This window comes from Rhincodon typus, chromosome 36, assembly GCF_021869965.1.
Source record: "Rhincodon typus isolate 14 chromosome 36, sRhiTyp1.1, whole genome shotgun sequence".
NCBI lineage: Eukaryota > Metazoa > Chordata > Chondrichthyes > Orectolobiformes > Rhincodontidae > Rhincodon > Rhincodon typus.
This window is the reverse complement of record NC_063367.1, coordinates 7822241-7842490: the sequence shown is the minus strand read 5'-3', so window position 1 is coordinate 7842490 and position 20250 is coordinate 7822241. Positions and strand designations below refer to the sequence as shown.

Genomic DNA, 20250 nt, shown 5'->3' with positions numbered 1-20250 from the left:
AAAGGGTCTCGACCCGAAACGTCAGTTTTCCTGCTCCTCTGATGCTGCTTGGCCTGCTGTGTTCATCCAGCTCCACACCTTGTTATCTCAGATTCTCCAGCATCGGCAGTTCCTACTATCTGTGTAACTTAAACCTAGATTTTGCCACTGAAGTTTTTGTTTGGCTAATTTTTGCTTAAATTTAGACAATGATTCTTGTATTCTATTTTGAGACAGTACAGATTTGAGAAACTGCAGAGAAATATTTGAAAATATAGTGTATACAAATGGTTTCTGCAGTTTTTTTTGTCAAGTGTATTTTTAAGTGGTTGGCTGATATTGTACAACATGGAATATATTCTTTCAGTCAGTCATTCATTCCTCCTCTTCCTAATAAACGCAATGCATATCCTCCTGCAAAATTGTTTATTTATAAATGAATCCATAGGATGTGTGTGTCATTGGTTGGGCAAGTATTTTCTGTTCATCCCTAGTTGCCCTTGAGATGGTGATGTTCAGCTGCCTTCTTGAACAGCTGCATTCATGTGGTGTAGACCCACTCACAGTGGGGAGGGAGTTTGGGGATTTTGATCTGGTGACAGCGAAGAAACAGCGATTGTAATTCTAAGTCAGGATGGTATGTGGCTTGGAAGGGAATCTAAGTAGTAGAAGTCATAGGTTTGAAAGGTGCTATCTAAGGAGCTTTGGTAAGTTGTGGCATACTATTGTTACTGTGTGATGCAGGGAGTGCATGTTAAATATGTTACAATGGTCACTAATCAAGCAGATTGCTTGGTCCTGGATAGTGTCAGGCATCTTGACTGTGTTCGAGCTGCACTCATCCAAGCAAGTAGAAAGTATTCTATCATACTCCTGACTTGTGCCTTGTAGATGATGGGCAAGCTTTGAGGAGCCAGGGAGTGTTTGCCACAGAATTCCCAGCCTCTGATCTGGTCGCCTAACCTCAGTAATTATATGGTCGATTCAGTTAAGAATAGTGGGAATAAAAATCCAAGTAAGATAGTTGGATTGTCTGTTGTTGGAGGTGGTCATTGCTTGACACTTGTGTGGTTTGTCAAATGTTATTTCCATTTCGCAGTTCAAGCCTTAATATTGTCCAGGTCTTGCTGCCTTTGGACATGGACTGCTCTGGTATCCAAGGATGACAAATAATGCTGTACATTGCACAGTCATCAGCAAACACCACCACTACTGTTTTTATAATGTTGGGGAGGTCATTGACAAAGTAGCTGAAGATAGTTTGACCTAAAACACTGACTCAAGGAACTCTTGCAGAAGTGTTCTGAGGCTAAGATGATTAACCTTCAATGATCACACTATCTTTTTGTCCAGTAATAATTCAATCAATGTAGAGTCTTCCCCCAGTTCCCATTTGCTCCAGTTTGTCTAGGGTTCCTTAATGCCACATTCACTCAAAAGTTCTCTCAATGACAAGGCTAGGCATTCTCTCCCCTTCTCTTCCACTGCCCACCACCACCACTCGCCCCCCCCCCCCCCCCACCAAAAAAAAAACAAACTTGAGTTCAGTTCTTTTGTCCATTGGGTCGAGCTAGGCTTTAGTGAGGTCAGGCGCTGAGGGGGTCTGGCAGAAACTATACTGAGCATCAGTGAGTAGGATATTGTTAGCATTGTTATTGACACCTTTTTATCACTGCGAGAGTGGGCAGTGGGAAGTCATGGAGATGAAGTATATGTCACTGTTATGAATCTTTGATTTGATACCCTGCATCAGTTGCTTAATCTTAACAATTGGCATTTCAAGGCAGCATTCCTAATTTGTGTCCAACCTGGTTATACAGGTTTGGCTGTGAACAATCAGACCTACCTGAAACGTCAGCCTTCCTGCTCCTCTGATGCTGCTTGGCCTGCTGTGTTCATCCAGCTCTACACCCCCTTGTTATCTCAAATTAACCATCCTGCCAGGAATTTGGTGCTTGCACATAATGGGCTTGACTGGGCACTATGTGCATAATTGTGATTATATGGTGCGGGAGAAACTATCAGCTGAAATTTAATTTTATTACAGAAATTGGAGATTCAGAAATTTGAAGGCGAGAACTACCGGATTCATTGTCGCTTGCACGGGAGAAAAAAGGCGCATCTGCTCATCACAAACAGGTATGGAAAGAAACAACTGGTTCTCGGCAGAGTCAGTAGTTTTATATAGTCAATTCAAATAAAGTGTAGCGCAAACAAAACTGTAATCTCTCAATTATTAACACAGTCACTATTAGTTTTCTGATGGAGCACATGCATTCTGACTAGAGAATTTACAGCAGAGGAACTGGCCACTTGTTTCAACTGGATTTTGTAATTGTTTCTTATTTTATGTTCTCTGACTGTTTCAACATAGTTTTGTGCTCCTTTCTGTCGCGATCATATATCTAGCTTCCGTCTTACCATATCTGTTGGTCACCATATCTCAGGGTGAGGAGTTCCAGATTCTCACCACACTTTGGCTAAAGAGAGATACCCTGAAATTTTCACAGAATTTGTTAGTGACTGTTATACATTTGTAATCCCAGTTCATTGTCACCTCCTCAAGTGAAAACATTTTCATTACATACTACCTGTTTGAAGCCCTTTGTAATTCTAAAGACTGCTATCTGGCCATATCTGTCTTCTGTTTTATTTAGAGAAAAGAGCCTATGGGACATGTAATGATTTCAGACTTTCCCAGTCATCACATGAAGATGTTTTGATGAGTGTTACAGTGTCAGTGTTAACAACACTTACGCACATGTTGTTAAGCCCCCAAGAGTGTAAGAGCCAAATCTGTCTTCTGTTGGCTACTTTTCCATGGAAGGAATTGGAACATTAGATAATTCAGTGCTGGTTTTTATTTTCTTAAAATCAATTGAGTGTTTTCACAAGATGCAGTGGAAGGTGCGGTTTCTTTTAGCAATTGGAAAACCATAGCCTTAAGAGCATTTCTGAAGAAGGGTCTAGGCCCGAAATGTCAGCTTTCCTGCTCCTCTGACGCAGCTTGGCCTGCTGTGTTCATCCAGATCTACACCTTGTTATCACAGCCTTAAGAGAGACAGCTTTGTAACAGGAGCTTGCAACAGCAATAAATATTACTCTGAAATGTTTTAGGGCAGGAATCGAATTACGGTGGAAACATGGTATTTCCATGTTAGGCAGCAGCCTAACAGTTGGGAAGAACCTGAAAACTGAATCCCTGTAGGAGGATAATGACTGAAATATAGGACACAAAAATTACCATCTCCCTTCTGCCTTCCCTCCTGCCTCACCCCTGTTTCCCTCATCTACCTCACTTTCCTATTAAATCCAGGCAACCTCATCGTTTTTGTTCCCAGACTCTTGCAATGCTCTGAAGTCTTTCATCCCTTGTGGTTCTTGCTAACGCCTAGACTGTGTGTGTGTTTTCCTTCTTCATGATCCAGAACAGTCTCACATGACCCTAAAAGCTCCATCTCCAGGTTTCTGGAACCTTTCGTCTTCTTTCTATCTTAGCCGTTTTGTTCTTCCTCCGCCATCAGCCCATCCTTCCTTTGCCATTTTTCTAAGGCTGTGTGCCCACTAGACAGTAATCAAAAGAAATCAAGGGCCACGAACAGTTTAGGTCAGATTTGTTGGGTCAAGAACTAAATGGCTAGTTGTGACTGCAAATATTGTGCTTTTTTGTAAGCTTCAACATCAAGCTAATTAGAAAGGAGGTTGGAACTCATTAACCAGTCAGTGGGTGGTGAGTGGAAGGCATGTTATAGGAAGGGCTAACATATTACCAATAACTTTACTGTACTCTGTGACAACAACAAAGAGGCAAGAACTACTGAAATTTAATCATTAAGTACAGAAAAATCACAGTGATGTAAAGACTCGAGGCCGGAGGATGATGGTATAAAAGGCAAGTCCACGATATTGGGTGAAGGAGCGCCTGCAGTTTGTGTTTTTAAAACCCAGGATGGCTGAATTTTTTGCATCACTTCTAGTGTTTATTCTGATGAAAGTTTAGACTGTCTTTGGGGGGAAAACAAGATGCCAACAATTTGGTTTTCTAGTGATTGTTAGTTATACTTTGATAATTTTGCAATGAATGTAAGTGTTTATAAGGGAATTTAGTGAAAATTTGGTTTAAATGGTGATATGATTTCCATTAATCATAAGGAAGCTGAGCCCATGAGGGGTTTTGGAAGATGTTCCATGCTCTGTGGCACAGCTAGGTTTTTAATTGTTTTGATTATTAGTTTACTATTGACTGGTCAATGTGAATTGAAACCTGTTTTAATTCTGTATTCTAAGCACCAATTGTTCTTTCTGCCTTCTATTTGCCTGTCAATCTCTTAGGAGGGTCGTGTGCATTTCTGATGAGATTCTAGGCCATCTTGGTAGTGACTGGAATTACACTTTTGAAGAATTTGTTCAACCACCAACTTTAGAAGGCACTGTGTTGAGCCTGTACATCAAGGTACGCTGATCTCTCAAACTGCATCTGGCAGCGATGGTTTAGCAACATATGATCAAAGTGTGATATTAACATTGCTCATATGATTATGTCATGCTCACTGACAAATACTAATTTAACTTTTAATTACTGTAATAATCAAAGAGCATTATCCTTTATGAAAAACATAAACTACATATCTCCCCACCTCAGTACTTCTCAAAGACTATTGTTCCTGCGCTTCCTTGTAATTTAATATGTAGTTTGGAGGTTTGATCATTAAATATTCAAGCTTTTGTTGCAAGGTTTGAACAATTTTCTCTATTTTCAGAGACCCCCTGAGTGCATAGCAGAATATAAACACAGGTTTAGGAGTTTGAGTGATTCATCAAAGAAGTTGTTAGAAAAAATGATATATCTGTGTCTTGAGTTTGCTCAAAATTTAGCCCAATCTTGATTTTACAAACACTACACTGTCCATAACACTCCTCTCCAGTATACTACTTGGGCCTAGGGCTCAGGGAGGGCCTCAGTGCTTGGGTCATAGAGTCCTACAGCATGGAAACAGACCCTTTGGTCCAACCAGTCCATGCCAAACATAGTCCCAAACTAAACTAGTCCCACCTGCCTGCTCCTGACCCATATCCCTCCAAACCTTTCCTATTCATATATCCATCCAAATGTCTTTTAAATGTTGTAATTGTACCTGCATGCACCATTTCATCAGGAAGTTCATTCCACACCCGAAACCACCCTCTGTGTAAAAAATTTGCCTCTTATGTGTCCAGGCCAGTAGCTGGGTAGGCTTGGGAGCAGTGATTCTTGTCCATATCCCTGGCCCTGCCCATGTGTTCACCCATTGTCACAGTTGGGCATTGTATCATGACACTTAGAACATGATTCAAAAATATTGTTCGTAAAGATTTTCCAGAAGAATGATTTGTGATGAGCTGCATGTTTTATTTTAACAGGATCAATCAATAATAGGATTTTCAAACCCAAAAAGTGGGTCTGAAGGTTTTGTGAGGAAAGTGGTTCTTCAGGATGCAAAGATGGCAAAGGTAAATATTTCATCAAAAGAGGAATGGGATATTTGGACCTAGCCTGATTTCCTGGAGGGATATTTCTTTATTGCTTTAGAAATGATGTAGGAGTACTTTGTGTATGAAAGCTTGACTACCAATTGTCACATTTTTCATATATTTTAGTCTGTCAGTTTTATTATAAATCCCTATGTGCACATTTAGATGTCAAATGATCCATGTAAACTTACCATGCTGTGATTACACTCTCCCACTGTAATGGCTCTTCGTATTGCATCTGCTTTGTTTGCAGAGTAGGCAAACATCTGGGCTCTGGAAAACTTGTTCTTTTCTTCTCAAATTATCTTTTGTTCCTATTTAACTAAGCATCATGATTCCCTCATGTTTCCCCCGTTTCTTTTATAAATTGCTAACCTTCTCATTGTGATGAGATGCTGTGTGCAATAGTAGTTGAGAGAACGAAGGATAGACTTTGTTAAACATAGGATCCTAAAACACATCTGAAATTACATTACAATATTGATTTTTATTGTCACGTTTCCTGAAATACAGTGAAAAGCTTTGTTTATGGGCAGTACGAGTATATCACAGAAAGCAAAGGATGTACAGATCAAAAAAACAGGCATACAGGTTACATTATTTGAGACTAGAGTCCATTTAGCAGTCTGATAACAGCCAGAAAGAAGCTGTTCCTGAACCTGCTTGTGCGTGTGTTCAGGCTTCTGTATCTTCTGCCTGATGGAAGAGGCTGTAGGAGATCGTTACTGGGGTGCGATGTGTCTTTGATGTTGACTGCCTTTCTGCAGCAGTGAGCCATGTAAATGGAGTCCATGGATGGAAGGTTGGCTTCCGTGATGGTCTGGGCTGTGCACGCCACCTTCTGTAGTTTCTTATGGCCCTGGGCAGAGCAGTTGCCGTACCAGGCCATTATGCACCCGGACAGTGTGCTTTCAGTGGTGCATCTGTAGAAGTTAGTGAGGGAGGTTATGGACTTGCCAAATTCCCTGAGCCGCCTGAGGAAGAGGAGGCATTGTTGGGCCTTCTTGACTGTCACATTTAGGTGGGAAGTCCAGGACAGGTTGTCGGTTATTGTCACTCTTGCGGAATTTGATGCTCTTCACTTTATCAACCTCAGTTTCATTGATATAGATGGGGGTGCGTTCTCTTCCTTTCTTTCTGAAGTTGATGATCCATTCTTTAGTTTTGCTGACATTGAGAGACAGATTGTTTTCATTGCATCACATCACCAAGCCCTCTATCTCCCTTCTGTATTTTGACTCATCGTTGGGACCGATATCTAGTGCTATGGTGGTGTTGTCAGTGAGCTTGTAGATGATGCTCGTTCAGAATATGCCAACACAGTCATGTGTGTACAGGGAGTACAGTAGGGGGCTGAGGACGCATCTTTGGGGGCTCCAGTGTTGAGTGTTACTGTGGAGAAGTTGCAGTTACCCATCTTCAGTGATTGCGATCTGTGGGCCACAAAGCTCCGGAACCAGTTGCAGAGGACAGAGCTGAGACCAGGATCTCTGTTTTGAGATCAGTCTGGAGGGACTAATAGTATTGAAGGTGGAGCTGTAGTCAACGAGCAGGAGTCTGATGTAGGTGCCTTTGTTGTCCAGATGTTCCAGGGATGAGTGCAGGGCTAAGAATTCTGCATCCTCTGTGAACCTGTTATGTCGGTAGGCAAATTGTAGGGAATCGAGGCAGGTTGGGAGACTGGAGTAGGTGTGGACCATGACCAGTCTCTCGAAGCACTTTGTGATTATTGAAGTCAGTGCTATTGGGTAGTAGTCATTTAGGGACACTGTGCTTTCTTGGGTACAGGGATGATCGTGGTCTTCTTGAACTATTGGCAAATTTCAACGATTGATCAAGAAGAAATAAAACTGAAACTAACGCTCAGAATGCTAGAGAAACTCTGCAGGTTTGGCAGTGTCTGTGGAGAGAGAACCAGAGTTAATGTTTCAAGTCCAGTATGACTCCGTTCTGAAGAAGAGTTATACCAGATTTGAAACATTAACTCTGTTTCTGTCTCCTCCAGATGCTGCCAGGCCAGCTGAGTTTCTCCAACATTCTCTGCATTTGTTTCAGGTTTCCAGCATCTGGGATATTTTGAATTTATTCGAGAAATAAAACTGACTCAGCTCAGTACACCAAATCCCGATTTTCCTGATCTAGGGACCAGACTAAGGCTTTTCAGACACAGGCTCAAATCTCACTGTGGCAGCTGGTAGAATTAATTACTTTCTTAAATCTGGGATATAAAACTAGTCTCATTAATGATTAATGAGAAATTTGTGTTTTTAAAAAGCCACCTGGTTCACTAATGGAAATCTAATACCCTACGTGTGACTTTAGATTTGTCTACAATATAGTCAACTGTTAACTGCCCTCTGAATTGAAGCTCGCAGCCACACTGCTCCAGGGCAGTTATGGATGGGCAATGAACACTGGCCTTGCCAACAATGCCCATGTCTCATAACAGAATTTTTAACCACAAGTTATATCATGTGAGAGAGCTTTTACTCTGCTAAAGCTATCTGGAGCTGACTAATTTCAATCCCATTTCTCTGTTCTTTACCCCTTAGATTCTTCTCCATTCCCTTTTTGTGTAACTTGCTCTCTGGCATTCCATGTTTTAAGAAAGCTGTTTTTGTAAAATAAAAGACACTTTTCATTGTTTTGCAGCATGATCTTGAACGTATTTCCCCATTTTTACATGCTTAAACATTAGCAGAAGTGATCCTTTGCTGTTTACCCCTGCAAATCTTTGCTAACCTCTAATAAGTTTCTGATTTTCAATGGAGAAAAGGCCTGGTTTTTCAAGTCTTTCTTGTCTGTAGCTCTTCATTTATGCTTTGATTCTTAATTCCAATATCTTGTCCATTCCTCTCTGCCTCTCTCCACTTTTAAGGTGCCCCTTAAAACCCATCAGTCTGAACAAGCTCTTCATAAAATTACTTTACAGTATCAGTTTTGTTTGATAATATGCCTGCAAAGCACCTCCGTGTTTGATTACATTGAAGGTGGTATATAAATCCCAGTTTTCTTCTGAGTTGAGTCCTATAGAAGTCACACATACATTTACACTGTTAACTATTGTGATTGAACAGCAGCCCTGTTCTGTGTGCTAATAGCACTTGGTGATATTCTTAAACGATTCCTTTTTTTATTTATGGTGCCATGTTACACCACTGCCATGTGAAATTAGTAAGAACCATGGATCCATGAGTGATTGGTTATTAATTTTGCACTAGTTTGTTTCTAATTAGATGTTTGAAGATTTAATACTATATGTCTGTAATCCTCTTGTGTAATTTAGAGAACAGTTTCTGGGTTATACTGAGAAGACCACACTCGTTGCCCATTCCACATTGCCCTGAGAATGGACCACACCTTTTTGGACCACACCAGTCTTTGCGGTGATGGTGCTTCCATCATGGTGTTGCGTGATGCTATGGACCAGATCAGTCCCCTCAAAATATTTTAAAAAGTAGCCTAGACCCTAACTTTTTCTTCTTTTTAAAAGTCAAATGTTCCAGATGCAATGCGACTGGTCAAGCAAAACACAATTTATTCAAACGCTGTATTAAAATACATCAAAAGAGAGGAATTTAGAATAACTTAATTCTATTGGAAAATATAACGGTATAATAGATATAGTAACTAATGTTAATTAACTGTTCCAGTTTAGCAACATCCCTTAAACACACCTCTTGGCAAATTTCAGAAAACAGATTTGTCTCACAGGTAACTCCAGCAACCCAGAAGGAAAAACATGAAGAGAAAACTCAGAGTAGCAGTCAGGATACATTTACTGCAGCATCCAAACCTGTTGAGACTCCAGAAGCAACTGATGCTGAATCTCAAAGCTAAAGAACCATAAGCTAGAAATCCTGGTCTTGAGAGCTGGACACACTCATCCAGGCTGCTTCTGTTGTTCTGACTCTTTTTTAAAAAAAAAAAAAAAAAAAAAAATCACCCCAAGACCTCTCGAATGTTTACTGGCTTTCTAACTGGACAGCTCAGTAATTCTGTCTCCAATCCTCTCTTCAAAATAAAACCTGGACAAAATAACCTCCTTAAAGTCACAGCACTGGCTCAGTAAAGTTTCCAGGATATTGACCCCATGCTAGACCTGTGATGTGTCACTGTCAAAGTGGTGTTTGGGGCCTGGAGCGGAATGGGGAAGTGATTTCCACAATATTTCTGGTTGAAGGAGTTTACAAGAGGGGAAATGTTATGGAAATAACTGTGGTGAGTTGCTGTGATGCATCCTGTGCATGGTACATATTGAAACTGCAGGTGGCTGGAATGAGTGGATATTGAACTCAAGTGTTTACAGAAAACCAGAGGAATGAGAAATATCTAATTTGAAACCCACAGAATTATAAATTTCCCCTTTAAAGATATTTTATAAACTAATGGATTATATTTAAATTGTCCCCATGCTTAAAACATTACCAGATCCACTATCCACTAAACCTGTGCAACTTTAACCATGCAGCACTTAATTTGATGAACTTAATACTTGAGCTGTTGAAGTTTGGTTTTACAACAATGGTCAGTTACTTGAATGTGAATGTTCTATTCCAGAGGATGTTCGATGCTCTTGAAGAAGCTCAGGCAGCAAGGCAACAACAACAGCTGGTGAAACGAAAATCACTGAGGTTTTTGAAGCCCTGAGATTTTATGCACTCCTTTTGCACTAAATTAATGCCCAGTGTTTGCTTTTTCATAAAATTGTAATTTGCACTGTAACTACATATTTTCTTATTTTAATGAAATATAGTTCTTAAAAAAAAAAATGCATTCTGTGATATAATGGTACCATTTCTATGCAGAAGAATAGGTGCGTGTGTATACCGAATGTTGATCATTTCAGCTAATATTCTAAAGATTTTCTAATCTTGCACTACCAAAAATCTTTCAAGTGTTAAAAAATAAAGTTATGTATAATATAAGTTGAAAATAAATTAGCTTATGTTGTGTAGATTGTATGTTTTTATCTGGTTGCAATACACTCATTTTGATAAATACTGAGCTTCTAGTTGAGAATAAACATGCCAACCCTATTCATAATGAAAGGACAATGAATCATACTCTCTCAAGGTGGACAGCTCTACTGTCACGATAAAGAATCTTCAACCATTGAAAATTATGTAGCTTTAAGAATTCGTTAAAGCTCCTACTTGACCTTCACAGTTACATTAGATCAATTCTGTGCATAATTCAAAGCTTTATATACATTGTATCTCTCCAACCCAGAGAGTCAACATGCAAAAATCACTTGTTTCAATTTTTTCAGTTGACTTAACCAATAACTACTCAGTTTACCACATGGATTTGCTTAAATGTTGATTAAGTGCGGAAAGCTACCTCTTCCAATTATAAACAAAAGGCCACACAGAGTCGGCTATTAGAAACAATGTATAACTTGAAGTTGAATATATTTTTTGTACTTTGTGTTTTAAGGAGGATACATGGTTTTCATTTTAGATTTGATATCAGAGTGGTTAAGGGAAGTCTGCTGTTTTGTGCTATTTCTATGCCTTTTAATGAGGTTTTACAACCTCAGTGAGGATTTTGCTGAATAGTTCAGTGCATTATTAAAAGAAAGCTGAAGAGAGAGCAAAAAAAAGTACTACTGTCTAGTGACAGAACTTCAGATATGCCAAGGAGCAGAACAGTCCAAAAAAACATCAGTCTATGTTCAGATGTGCTGGAAGTTGGAGGCAAGGTAACTGACCTGCTGAGTTTAGGAAACTTATGTTTGCTCTGGGGTTAAAGGTACAAGTGAATTTAGTTTGGAGTTTGTGCCTCAGGGCAACATACCGTATGAGGGGAAGAAGCAAGAAGTGGCCGTACAGTAACTTGCTGTAATGAAACTAGGGTCAGCTGTCCTGGTCTGAGTTTGAGGAGGGGACCCTCAGTGGAGGTAGTCGTGGATCGTCACTGAGGCTTTGAATGTTTGCAAAGGCCTTTCTGTGGTAAATGTTGTAATGTGAGTTTGCATCTTTTGCTGTCTGCAATTAAATCATTTTTTGTGGTGTAATTAATTTTTTTGTTTAATAAATGTTTTATTCTTTGTGTTAAAAGCGCACTGGTAGTCTGTTGTGACTGTGTTGAGTAACTCATCCTCACTGTTTAAAACAAAATCTTAGCTAGTATGTAACAAACCAGGTTTCACACTCTGGGATCTGACTGGTCTTTTATTAACATCATCTGGTGTCATAATTCAGCTGATTGATTTTCTACAGAACAAAACAAAACTTTCTGAAGCTGCTTTCAAATAATTTTCCTTTTTCACTCAGCTCAGCATTTTAAAGCTAAGGATTTTTGTGACAAAGCATACACTGACTAAAACTCCCCAAAGCTGCACATACACTTACTTATTTAAAATGTAGAAATACCCAGGGGAGTTCTTTCTCACACACAACCCTCCTTAGTAACATTTCCATAGTTCCTGTTTGATTTCCTTTTTTTATTCTGTTCTAATATCTTTGTATTCTCTTATATCATGTGCTCCTCTGGGTCTGTGTATTTGATGTATGCTTCTTTCCAAACTTTCAATTGTTCCCTTATGTCTTTATTCAACCATGGAGTCTCACTGATTTGTTTAGTTTGCTCTTTCCCTTTGGCAAAGTGTATTTTTCCTGCATTTCGTTCAACACCATTTTAAATGATTCCCATCGTTATCCTGTCATTATCTGCCACTCTGCCGTTTTATTTTCCTAAGTTCATTTCTTAGTCCCTTAACATCTGCTTATCTCCAATTTGTTCCAGTAATTACTATCGTTCTAAATGTTATTCTCTATCATCTTAAATTTATTATGTTATGATCGCTATTCGAGAGATATTTCCCTTTTATTTTGCTTACCTCTGGTTTATTCCCCAGTGCTATATCCTCTAGCCCATCTTCTCTTGTAGGGCTTTTTACGTTGAAGGAATTCCTTTTTCACAATTCATTGCCCGTGTTTTCTGTCCAATTAATATCAATAATTTAAATCCTCCATAATTTAGTGAAGGCTTGTTGATTGAAACTTTTCTGTCTGGACACAGTAGAAGCCAATCTTTAACTTTGTGTTTTGTCTAACTGATACAGTGTTGGTGTATCACACTTATTATACTTAACAATAAATGTTCCAGCAGCTGTTGCTGGGGCAAAGCTCCACTGGCCTAACATAACTGCCGAAACTAAAATAGGCTTACCTTTAAAATTAGGCCCGAAACGTCAGCCTTCCTGCTCCTCTAATGCTGCTTGGCCTGCTGTGTTCATCCAGCTCTACACCTTGTATATCTCTAACCTTTAAAATGCTGAGCTTCAGCTCCTATGCCTGTGAGGGCTTTTCTTCAGATGAGATGTTAAACCCAAGTCCATCTTAACTCTTGGGGTGTTTTTTAAAAAATAAACCCAGAGGAAACAAAGAACTTGTTTTTAGGCAAGCTCTGAAACATTCTTTTGAAGCCATCCTTGTAATGTAAGAAACACAGCTGCCAGTTTGTGAATGGCTAAATCCTCATAAGCAGGAAACTTTCAAGATCAGTTAAATTGCTTTCAGTGATGTTGGTTGTTAGAGCAGCAGAGAGAGCTCCCTTGCCTCTCTTCAGAATGGAATCATAGAATCTCTTATGTTCACCTTCGACTTGATTGATTTATTGTCACGTATTTTGTTACACATAGTGAAAAGTGTGTCACCTCTCTGCGGCACCATCTTGAAACACAAAAACAAGCCAAAACATGGAATATGTAAAGGCAGAAAATAATGTTCAACTTTACAGTCTTAAGTGCTTAGATGCGGGCCTGGGTTCAGGCACCCACCCCGATACTGAGGCAGTTGCTGGTATGAAGCAGTTGGCCAGCCTGAAGTCCCTTCGCTGTGCTGCTGCCACTGGACCACACTCACCGTTCTTCGGTACCATCGTGTCTCCATGACGACAATGCCCACCATGAGTCCTTGCTAGGCTGACCTTGCCGATGCCGCTGGGCCTAAACGTGATCCTGCCACTGTCGCCCTGTGTCCACGTTGTGGCCTGGCCTCGCCGCTACCAATGCTATTGGGTCCCGGCCTGGTCTGGGCTCAAACCCGCCTTCACCTCAGGAAACCCTCAAACTCGCCACAAGTCTGCTCGGCACCCACCTCACGGCTGCCGATGTCATCACTGACACCGACTGTCTTCATAAAGTAAGTAAAATTAAAAAGAAAACAAAACCAAAGAAAAGGGGGGAACAAAAAGGGGGGGAAAAAATGGATTGAGTGGATGAGCCTCTGAACAGTCCCTGCTCCAATGAGGAATTCTGTGCTTTCCCACCCAACAAATATCACCAAAATCAGACTACATTTAGATTGATACAAGTCAATGAGAGAGTAACCCAGAACTAGTCTGGGATTGATACAGGGCAATGAGAAAATAAAGCAGTGAGATTAATTTGAGATTGTTCCCAGGTTATTGATAGCAAATTTGGGTAGTGTGGTTGGCAATTTTATTTTGTTAATGTAATATGGGTTTAACTGGTAAAGCAAACGTTTATTACCCACCTATAATTGTCCCTGAGAAAATAGTGAGCTACCTTTTTTGAACCACTGTCATTCATTTGACAGAGACCCAGAATGCTTCTGGTGAGGAATTCTCGGATTTTGATCCAGATATATTTATAGAATGGTAATATAATTTCAAGCGAGGATGTTGTATGGCTTTTCGGGAAACTTGCAGCTGGTGGTCAAATGCCCTTGACCTTCTGTGTGGGAGAAGTAGGAGCTTTGAAAGGCGTCTTTGAGAAAGGCTTAATGAGTTGCACCTTGTAGATGACACACTGTGCAGGGATGACGGGAGTGCATGTCGAAGTTGGTGGCCAGGGTGCCAATTGAGTGAACTGTTTTGTCCTGGATGTTGTTGACCACCTTGTGTTCTACTGGAGCTGCATTCATTCGGAAAAGTGGGATGTACATCATTCTCCTGTGAAAGGCTTTGAGTAACCGAGAAGTGTGTCAATCATGGCTGAATCCCCAACCTCTGCCCTCTCCTAGTTGGCTCTGATGTTGTTCCACCCATCTGATGGTTATGGAGTCGTATTCATTTTAAAATCTCCTCTTTATTTCTATAGCTCCTGACAGGATAAGAGTTGGTGTAGGGCAGGGTGATGTGTGGCCTGGATTGTGGTTGTGGTATTCTTGTGTCTACTGTTTTTTGTCCTTCTTAGGCAGTAGAGGGCATAGGTTTGGAAAGTGCTGTCGAAGGGCTTTGGTGGGTGCATCTTGAGGTATGTACCCTCACAGTAGTAGCAGTGTGCATGATCAAGGATAGAATAGGGACAGGGACAATGAATTGGGTGGTAGCGGTGGAATAAGGGAGGATGGGTGGGAGAGAGATGAAGTTTGATACTGGAAGAGGCCACCATGTTGGTATGAGGAGCAGCCATTGCAGGAGATTTGTTGAGGAAATGGGATGTGAAGGTGATGGGTTGGTGTCAGGCAGGAGATCATGGAGGAGATACTGGGCATAGGGACCCCTGCAGCTTCCCTTCACCCACCTAACCGCCCACCCACTGCAGAAAAGACATTTTGTGTTAATGCCAAACTGTTCAAATCTGAAGGTAGATCTGGCAATGCTAAAGAAAGATATTTCTAAATGTACAATTCATGCTTTTTGCATTGCAAATTGTATTTGGGTAAATTGAGCCTTTATCCATTCCCAGCAGAAATCACTGTTAAAACCTGGAAACTATTACAACTAAAAGTGATCAATTTACATGGAATTGGAGCTAGTTGAGTGGCATTGATCCAGATCATTCCCAAGTCAAAGTGTGAATAGCTATTGTAGTTTACTTTAAGACAGAACTTTGAATCTGTCCTTGGTCAGAGAGCATACATGTGAACATGCTTGTCCGTTCCTACTCAAGTGCTAATCAGATGAATATTCTGAATCCTCCAACTTGTCGAATGAACAGCCAGAGGAAATGGTAGCTGCAGGTATGCAAGTCTCCAAGATGGTGGCAGAGTAGGACTCTGGAGTCAGAACTTGCCTACTCCATCAGTTTCTTTTCTTTCTTCCTCTCTTTCTTTTTGTGTTTTTTTTTAACCTTCCCATCCTCGGGTGGCATCAGCAATGTCTGAGGTGAAAGCCAGCGCTGACTCTTGGCCTCAACTTGGATTCGAGTTGCAGGCCTCAGTGTGGACCTGTCTCCCAGCCTTGAGGTGAAGCCTGTGCGGTGTGGGTTGGAAGGACTGTTATTTTGAACTTTTTTCTTTTTTTTTACTAACTTATTGTTGGACTTTTTATTTCTTTATTTTCAATTTTTTAACGTAAGAATTTGTTCTTTAGAATCTGTACTTAGATACCTTGATACTAAGATGGCGCCATAAGTGGTGACTTGTAAATTTTTCACTGTACTCCTGTGGATACATGTGGATAAAGCTAATTCTAAAAACTCTACAGCTACAGCATTTAAAAGACATTTGGACAGGGTACATGAATAGGAAAAGTTTAGAGGGATGTGGGACTAGTTTAATGTGGGAAGCTTGGTGAGCATGGATGAGTTGGACTGAAGGGTCTGTTTCCGTGCTGTATGACGGTAAAGGCAGTTTCTTCAAACAGGAATATCGTCTGCAGTATCTGAGCGTACCATGTGAGGGCGCTTAGACCTCATCAGTCGGAAAAGGCTTCAAACAGTTTTGTTAGAGTCTGATTTCTAGCAGAGAAAGGCTCACTCAAGAGGATCTACTCTGTTCAGAAGTTTTTGCAAGAGGACTTTAAATACTGAAGCTCTTACATGTGTTATGTTCTAATGTAAGCAGATTGTGCCTTATTAATGATATGTTAAGTAAATGGGAAGGTGAAGTTGAGGTTACAAACAGATCAGATCTTATTAAAGAATAAAACCTGGATCCCTGGCCCTGTTAGCTGTTGTGCCGCCATTAACCATGGCATAAGATTGATGGGCTCAATGGCCTCCTCTTGCTCCTCCTGTTTCTTACGCGCTTGTGATAAATGTGTAAGTGTTGGAGCAGTTCGTCAGAAGTTCAATCACTATTAGAATCGCTGACTGCTGATAATAGGCCCATCGGGAACAATTAACCTGTCATTGCAATGTCCAGATGCGTACTCTACAGATGAAGCAGCAATCACAGGATCCTATCATCATGAAACGCACTAAACCATCTGAGAACCAAAATGATCAATTTATTTGGTGGGTACGTTACACTTTTTTTCGTTCTATGTGGTGATTTCTTTAAGAAATAATATCGGTTCCTGCTTAATCTCAGTTTTGTTCCTCAGGGAAACTTGCTCTGGAGGTTCTACAGCTTACTCCCAGCTGTCCAGGTTTCATCTTGAGGATTAATTCTTGTGCCCATGAGTCGTCTTCAACTTTAGTCCTGAGTCTCCTGCCTCCACAATGTCAGTCAATGAGTTTTCTGTAAATATCAAAAAAGTGACTGAGCACACCACATTAATTTAGTTGGTTCTCTTAAAATTTAGGTATCACCAGATGTCATAACTAATAATGTGACAGGAGTGTCCTTTCTTCGTGGTGTTAATGTTTGATTTGGCCATTCCAGACTCCAGTCCTGGACCCCACCTGACAACGGGATGTTTCTTATGGTTCTAGATAACACAGTATGGAGCTGGAGGAGCACAGCAGGCCAGGCAACATCAGCTGAGCAGGAAAGGTGATGTTTTGGGTCGGGACCCTTCTTCAGAAATGGGGGAGGGGAAGGGAACTCAGAAATAAATAGAGAGGAGGGGTGGGGCTGGTGATAGGTGAGTGCAGGTAGGGAGTGGTGGGGATTGGTCAGTGAGGTGGGAGGGGCAGATAGGTGGGAGAGAAGATGGACAGGTTGTGTAAGGTCAAGGAAGCGAGGATGAGAGGGAGGGTTGGTCATGGGATGAGGCCGGGGATGGGAAATTTTAAAACTGGTGAATTCCATGTTTAGGCCATTGGGCTGTAGGCTCCTGAGGCGGAATATGAGGTGCTGCTCCTCACTACTTATGGTTCTTACTGTTTCTGGTTAAGGGATTACTCGGTAGAAGAACACTAAACTCAATTACATCCACCGGTTTAAACATTCATTCCTTCCACCACCGGTAGCAGTGTGTATCATCTATAAGAGGCAGTGCGTAAATTCACCAAGGCTCCTCCAACAGCATCTTTCAAATCTGTCACCTCTACCATCTGGAAAGACAATGGCCAGATACATGGAGATGCCAGCACCTGCAAGCTCCCCTCCAAGCCACGCACCATCCTGGAACTACATAGCTGTTCCTTTATTGTTTTAGTGTCAAAATGATAGACCTCCCTTTCGGAACTATTGGTGCTCCTACACTATATGGATTGCAGCAATTCATGAAGGCAGCTACCCACCAACTTCTCAAGGGTGATTAGGAATGGGTAATAAATGCTGGCTCGGCCAGCGACGCCTACATCGTGTAAACAAACGTGAAAAATTGTCTTTAGTTTCTTCCTTAAGGAACTAACCAGATGACAAAGCAGAGGCTGAAGCTTCTTTCCCTTGTATTGTAGTTTTAAACATCTAAATCAAATTGACATGATTTTAAAATGATCTTTTCCTGTTGTAGCAAGGATTTTGTGAAACATTTGTCGCTACTTTACAGGAGTTGCAGCTGTGAGTAAAGGAGGAAGGGAAAGGCCTTGCACTTGCATATTGTCTCTCACTCCTTCAGGATGTTCCAATGAAGTACTTCTGAAATAAAGTCATTGTTGTTGTAGGGCGATGCATTTGTCAATCAGAACAGTAGGATTTCACAAGGCAAACAGAAAGGATTAACCAGAGCATTTTTGAGGGATAAAGTTTGGCCAGGACCTCCTGTAGAATTCTCCCCTTTTCATTAGTGCTGTGGGATCTTGAATGGGCAGATTCCATGTAAAATACAGTCTGAAAATAACACCTTGAACAGTGTAGCAGTCCCATCAGTGCTGTTTATCTGACAGTGTGATACTCACTCCGAGTAGAATACAGGACACTCTTAATACTGCCCTTCTGTTAGTGCTGCATTCCCTTAGTGATGAGCCTTCCAATAGTACAATGCGTTCTCAGTACTGGCCCTCCGACAATGCAGTGCTCCCTCAGACCGCCCCTCTGACCACGAAGCATTCCCTCAGTACTACTTCTCTGACAGTGTAACAAGGCCACAGTACTGATCCTTCAACTGTGCAGTGCTTTGTCAGTGCAGACACTTTGGCACTACAGCACTCACCCACTATAGGCTGTCAGGTTGTTTAGCAGTCCTTCAGTGCTGACCCTCCGACAGCGCGGTGTCCCCTCGGCACTGACCTTCCGGTGTGGTGCCCCCTCGGCACTGACTCGGAATGTCATTCTGAGCACTCAGCTAGCGTGGGACTTAGAGCAAAGGACTCCACCCCCTGTATTATAAACTAGACTTTCCTTTATAGGTTTGAGGGGCTGAATGGCCTCCTTTTGCTCTTAATTTGTACATTCATTAAAACAGCTTGAAGAACACATAGGAGCACGTCCATCATGTCAGTTGTCTACTTTCCAGACCAGAGATGCTGAGTAATAACACTGGAAAATAAAAGGTTTTCATTAGAAAGATCCCATGTCATTAAATAACTACCTTTCTGCAATGAATTGACTTTATATTCATGGTGTCAGCCCAGTAATTGCTTGTGGCTGACAGTTGATGGTGGGATGGGTCACATTATAACAAGGTGGAGGGACACAAATTAAGCACCAACTTGTGCTGATTCATGAGTATCACTTTCTCATCAGTTTGCACATTAATGAGGAGCACCATTAAACTCTCTCCATCTGTGCCCGAAGATGCATGTTCACTGCAGCTGTCATGAGATGGTCACTAATAAATCCAAAAGGGGAAATGATTGCATAGAAAAGTGTCACAATCTGAAATGCTCTGTCTGAAATGGTATTGGAAGCAGAACAAATCCTAACTTGTAAAAGAAAATTGGATAAATATTTGAATTGGAAACATCTGCGGAGCAATAGGAAAAGAACTGGAAGTGTGGAAATCTATTGTGCCTTTCTTCAGCCCCTAAATTCAGAAGAGGCTTCTGTCCTACAGAGTGCTGAGATGTTGTTTGAGTGTGACGTTTAGCTGGCTTTAAGGGAAAATGGGAGAAATACATCGGGGAGAAGGAAACAGGGAGTAATGGTGATAGGGTGAGATGGAGAGGGATGATGTGGAGGCGTTGATGTTGGACTGGGGTGGGCAAGGTCAAAAATCACACGACACCAGGTTATAGTCCAACAGGTTTCTTTGAAAATGCAATCTTTCGGACCCGAAGAAGGAGCCTCTGAAAGCTTGAGTCTTCAAGTAAACCCGTTGGACTATAACCTGGTGATGTGTGATTTTTGACTATGGAGAGGGCTGGGAGATAAACACCGGAATGGACCTGTTGAGTGGAATAGCCTTTTTCTGTGTTGTGTTACCAAATTCTATACAAATCATTGTTGTTGAAAGACTTTGACCTTGTTGCTGTTTGAGAGTTGGAAGAATGGTCCTAACTGTCCAGTCTCCATCCAACTACTGAGCACAACTTTGTTTAATGGGCTCTTGCCCTCCTGGTGTACCACGATGTGCTGCCTCAGCCAAATGGGATGTTCCCATTTCTACACACCCAAGGACAATGCAGACATATCGTCATGGTGAATGCTGGGTCACAGTTAACACAGAAGTCTTGCCTAGTCTGGTGGATCCCCATAACCTGAGACACCTGTCCATTCAACTCACCTCTTCCTTTCCCTCCCTGTCTCCCATTCTGCCCAGCACTAAAATCTGAAAGTTACCACTGCATTATTG

At 41.2% G+C, this 20250-nt stretch overlaps 1 protein-coding gene across 1 annotated transcript in view; it reads left to right on the top strand.

Annotated features, from left to right (window-relative positions):
* vps13c (vacuolar protein sorting 13 homolog C) overlaps positions 1-11557 on the top strand; it is a 167404-nt gene extending 155847 nt beyond the window's left edge. Inside the window, exons 57-60 of the mRNA XM_048617031.1 lie at positions 2027-2118; positions 4312-4432; positions 5380-5469; positions 10051-11557. Coding sequence (XP_048472988.1) covers positions 2027-2118; positions 4312-4432; positions 5380-5469; positions 10051-10140 — 393 coding nt within the window. The 3' untranslated portion in view covers positions 10141-11557. The remainder of the gene's footprint in view (positions 1-2026; positions 2119-4311; positions 4433-5379; positions 5470-10050) is intronic.
* Positions 11558-20250: the final 8693 nt, after the last annotated feature.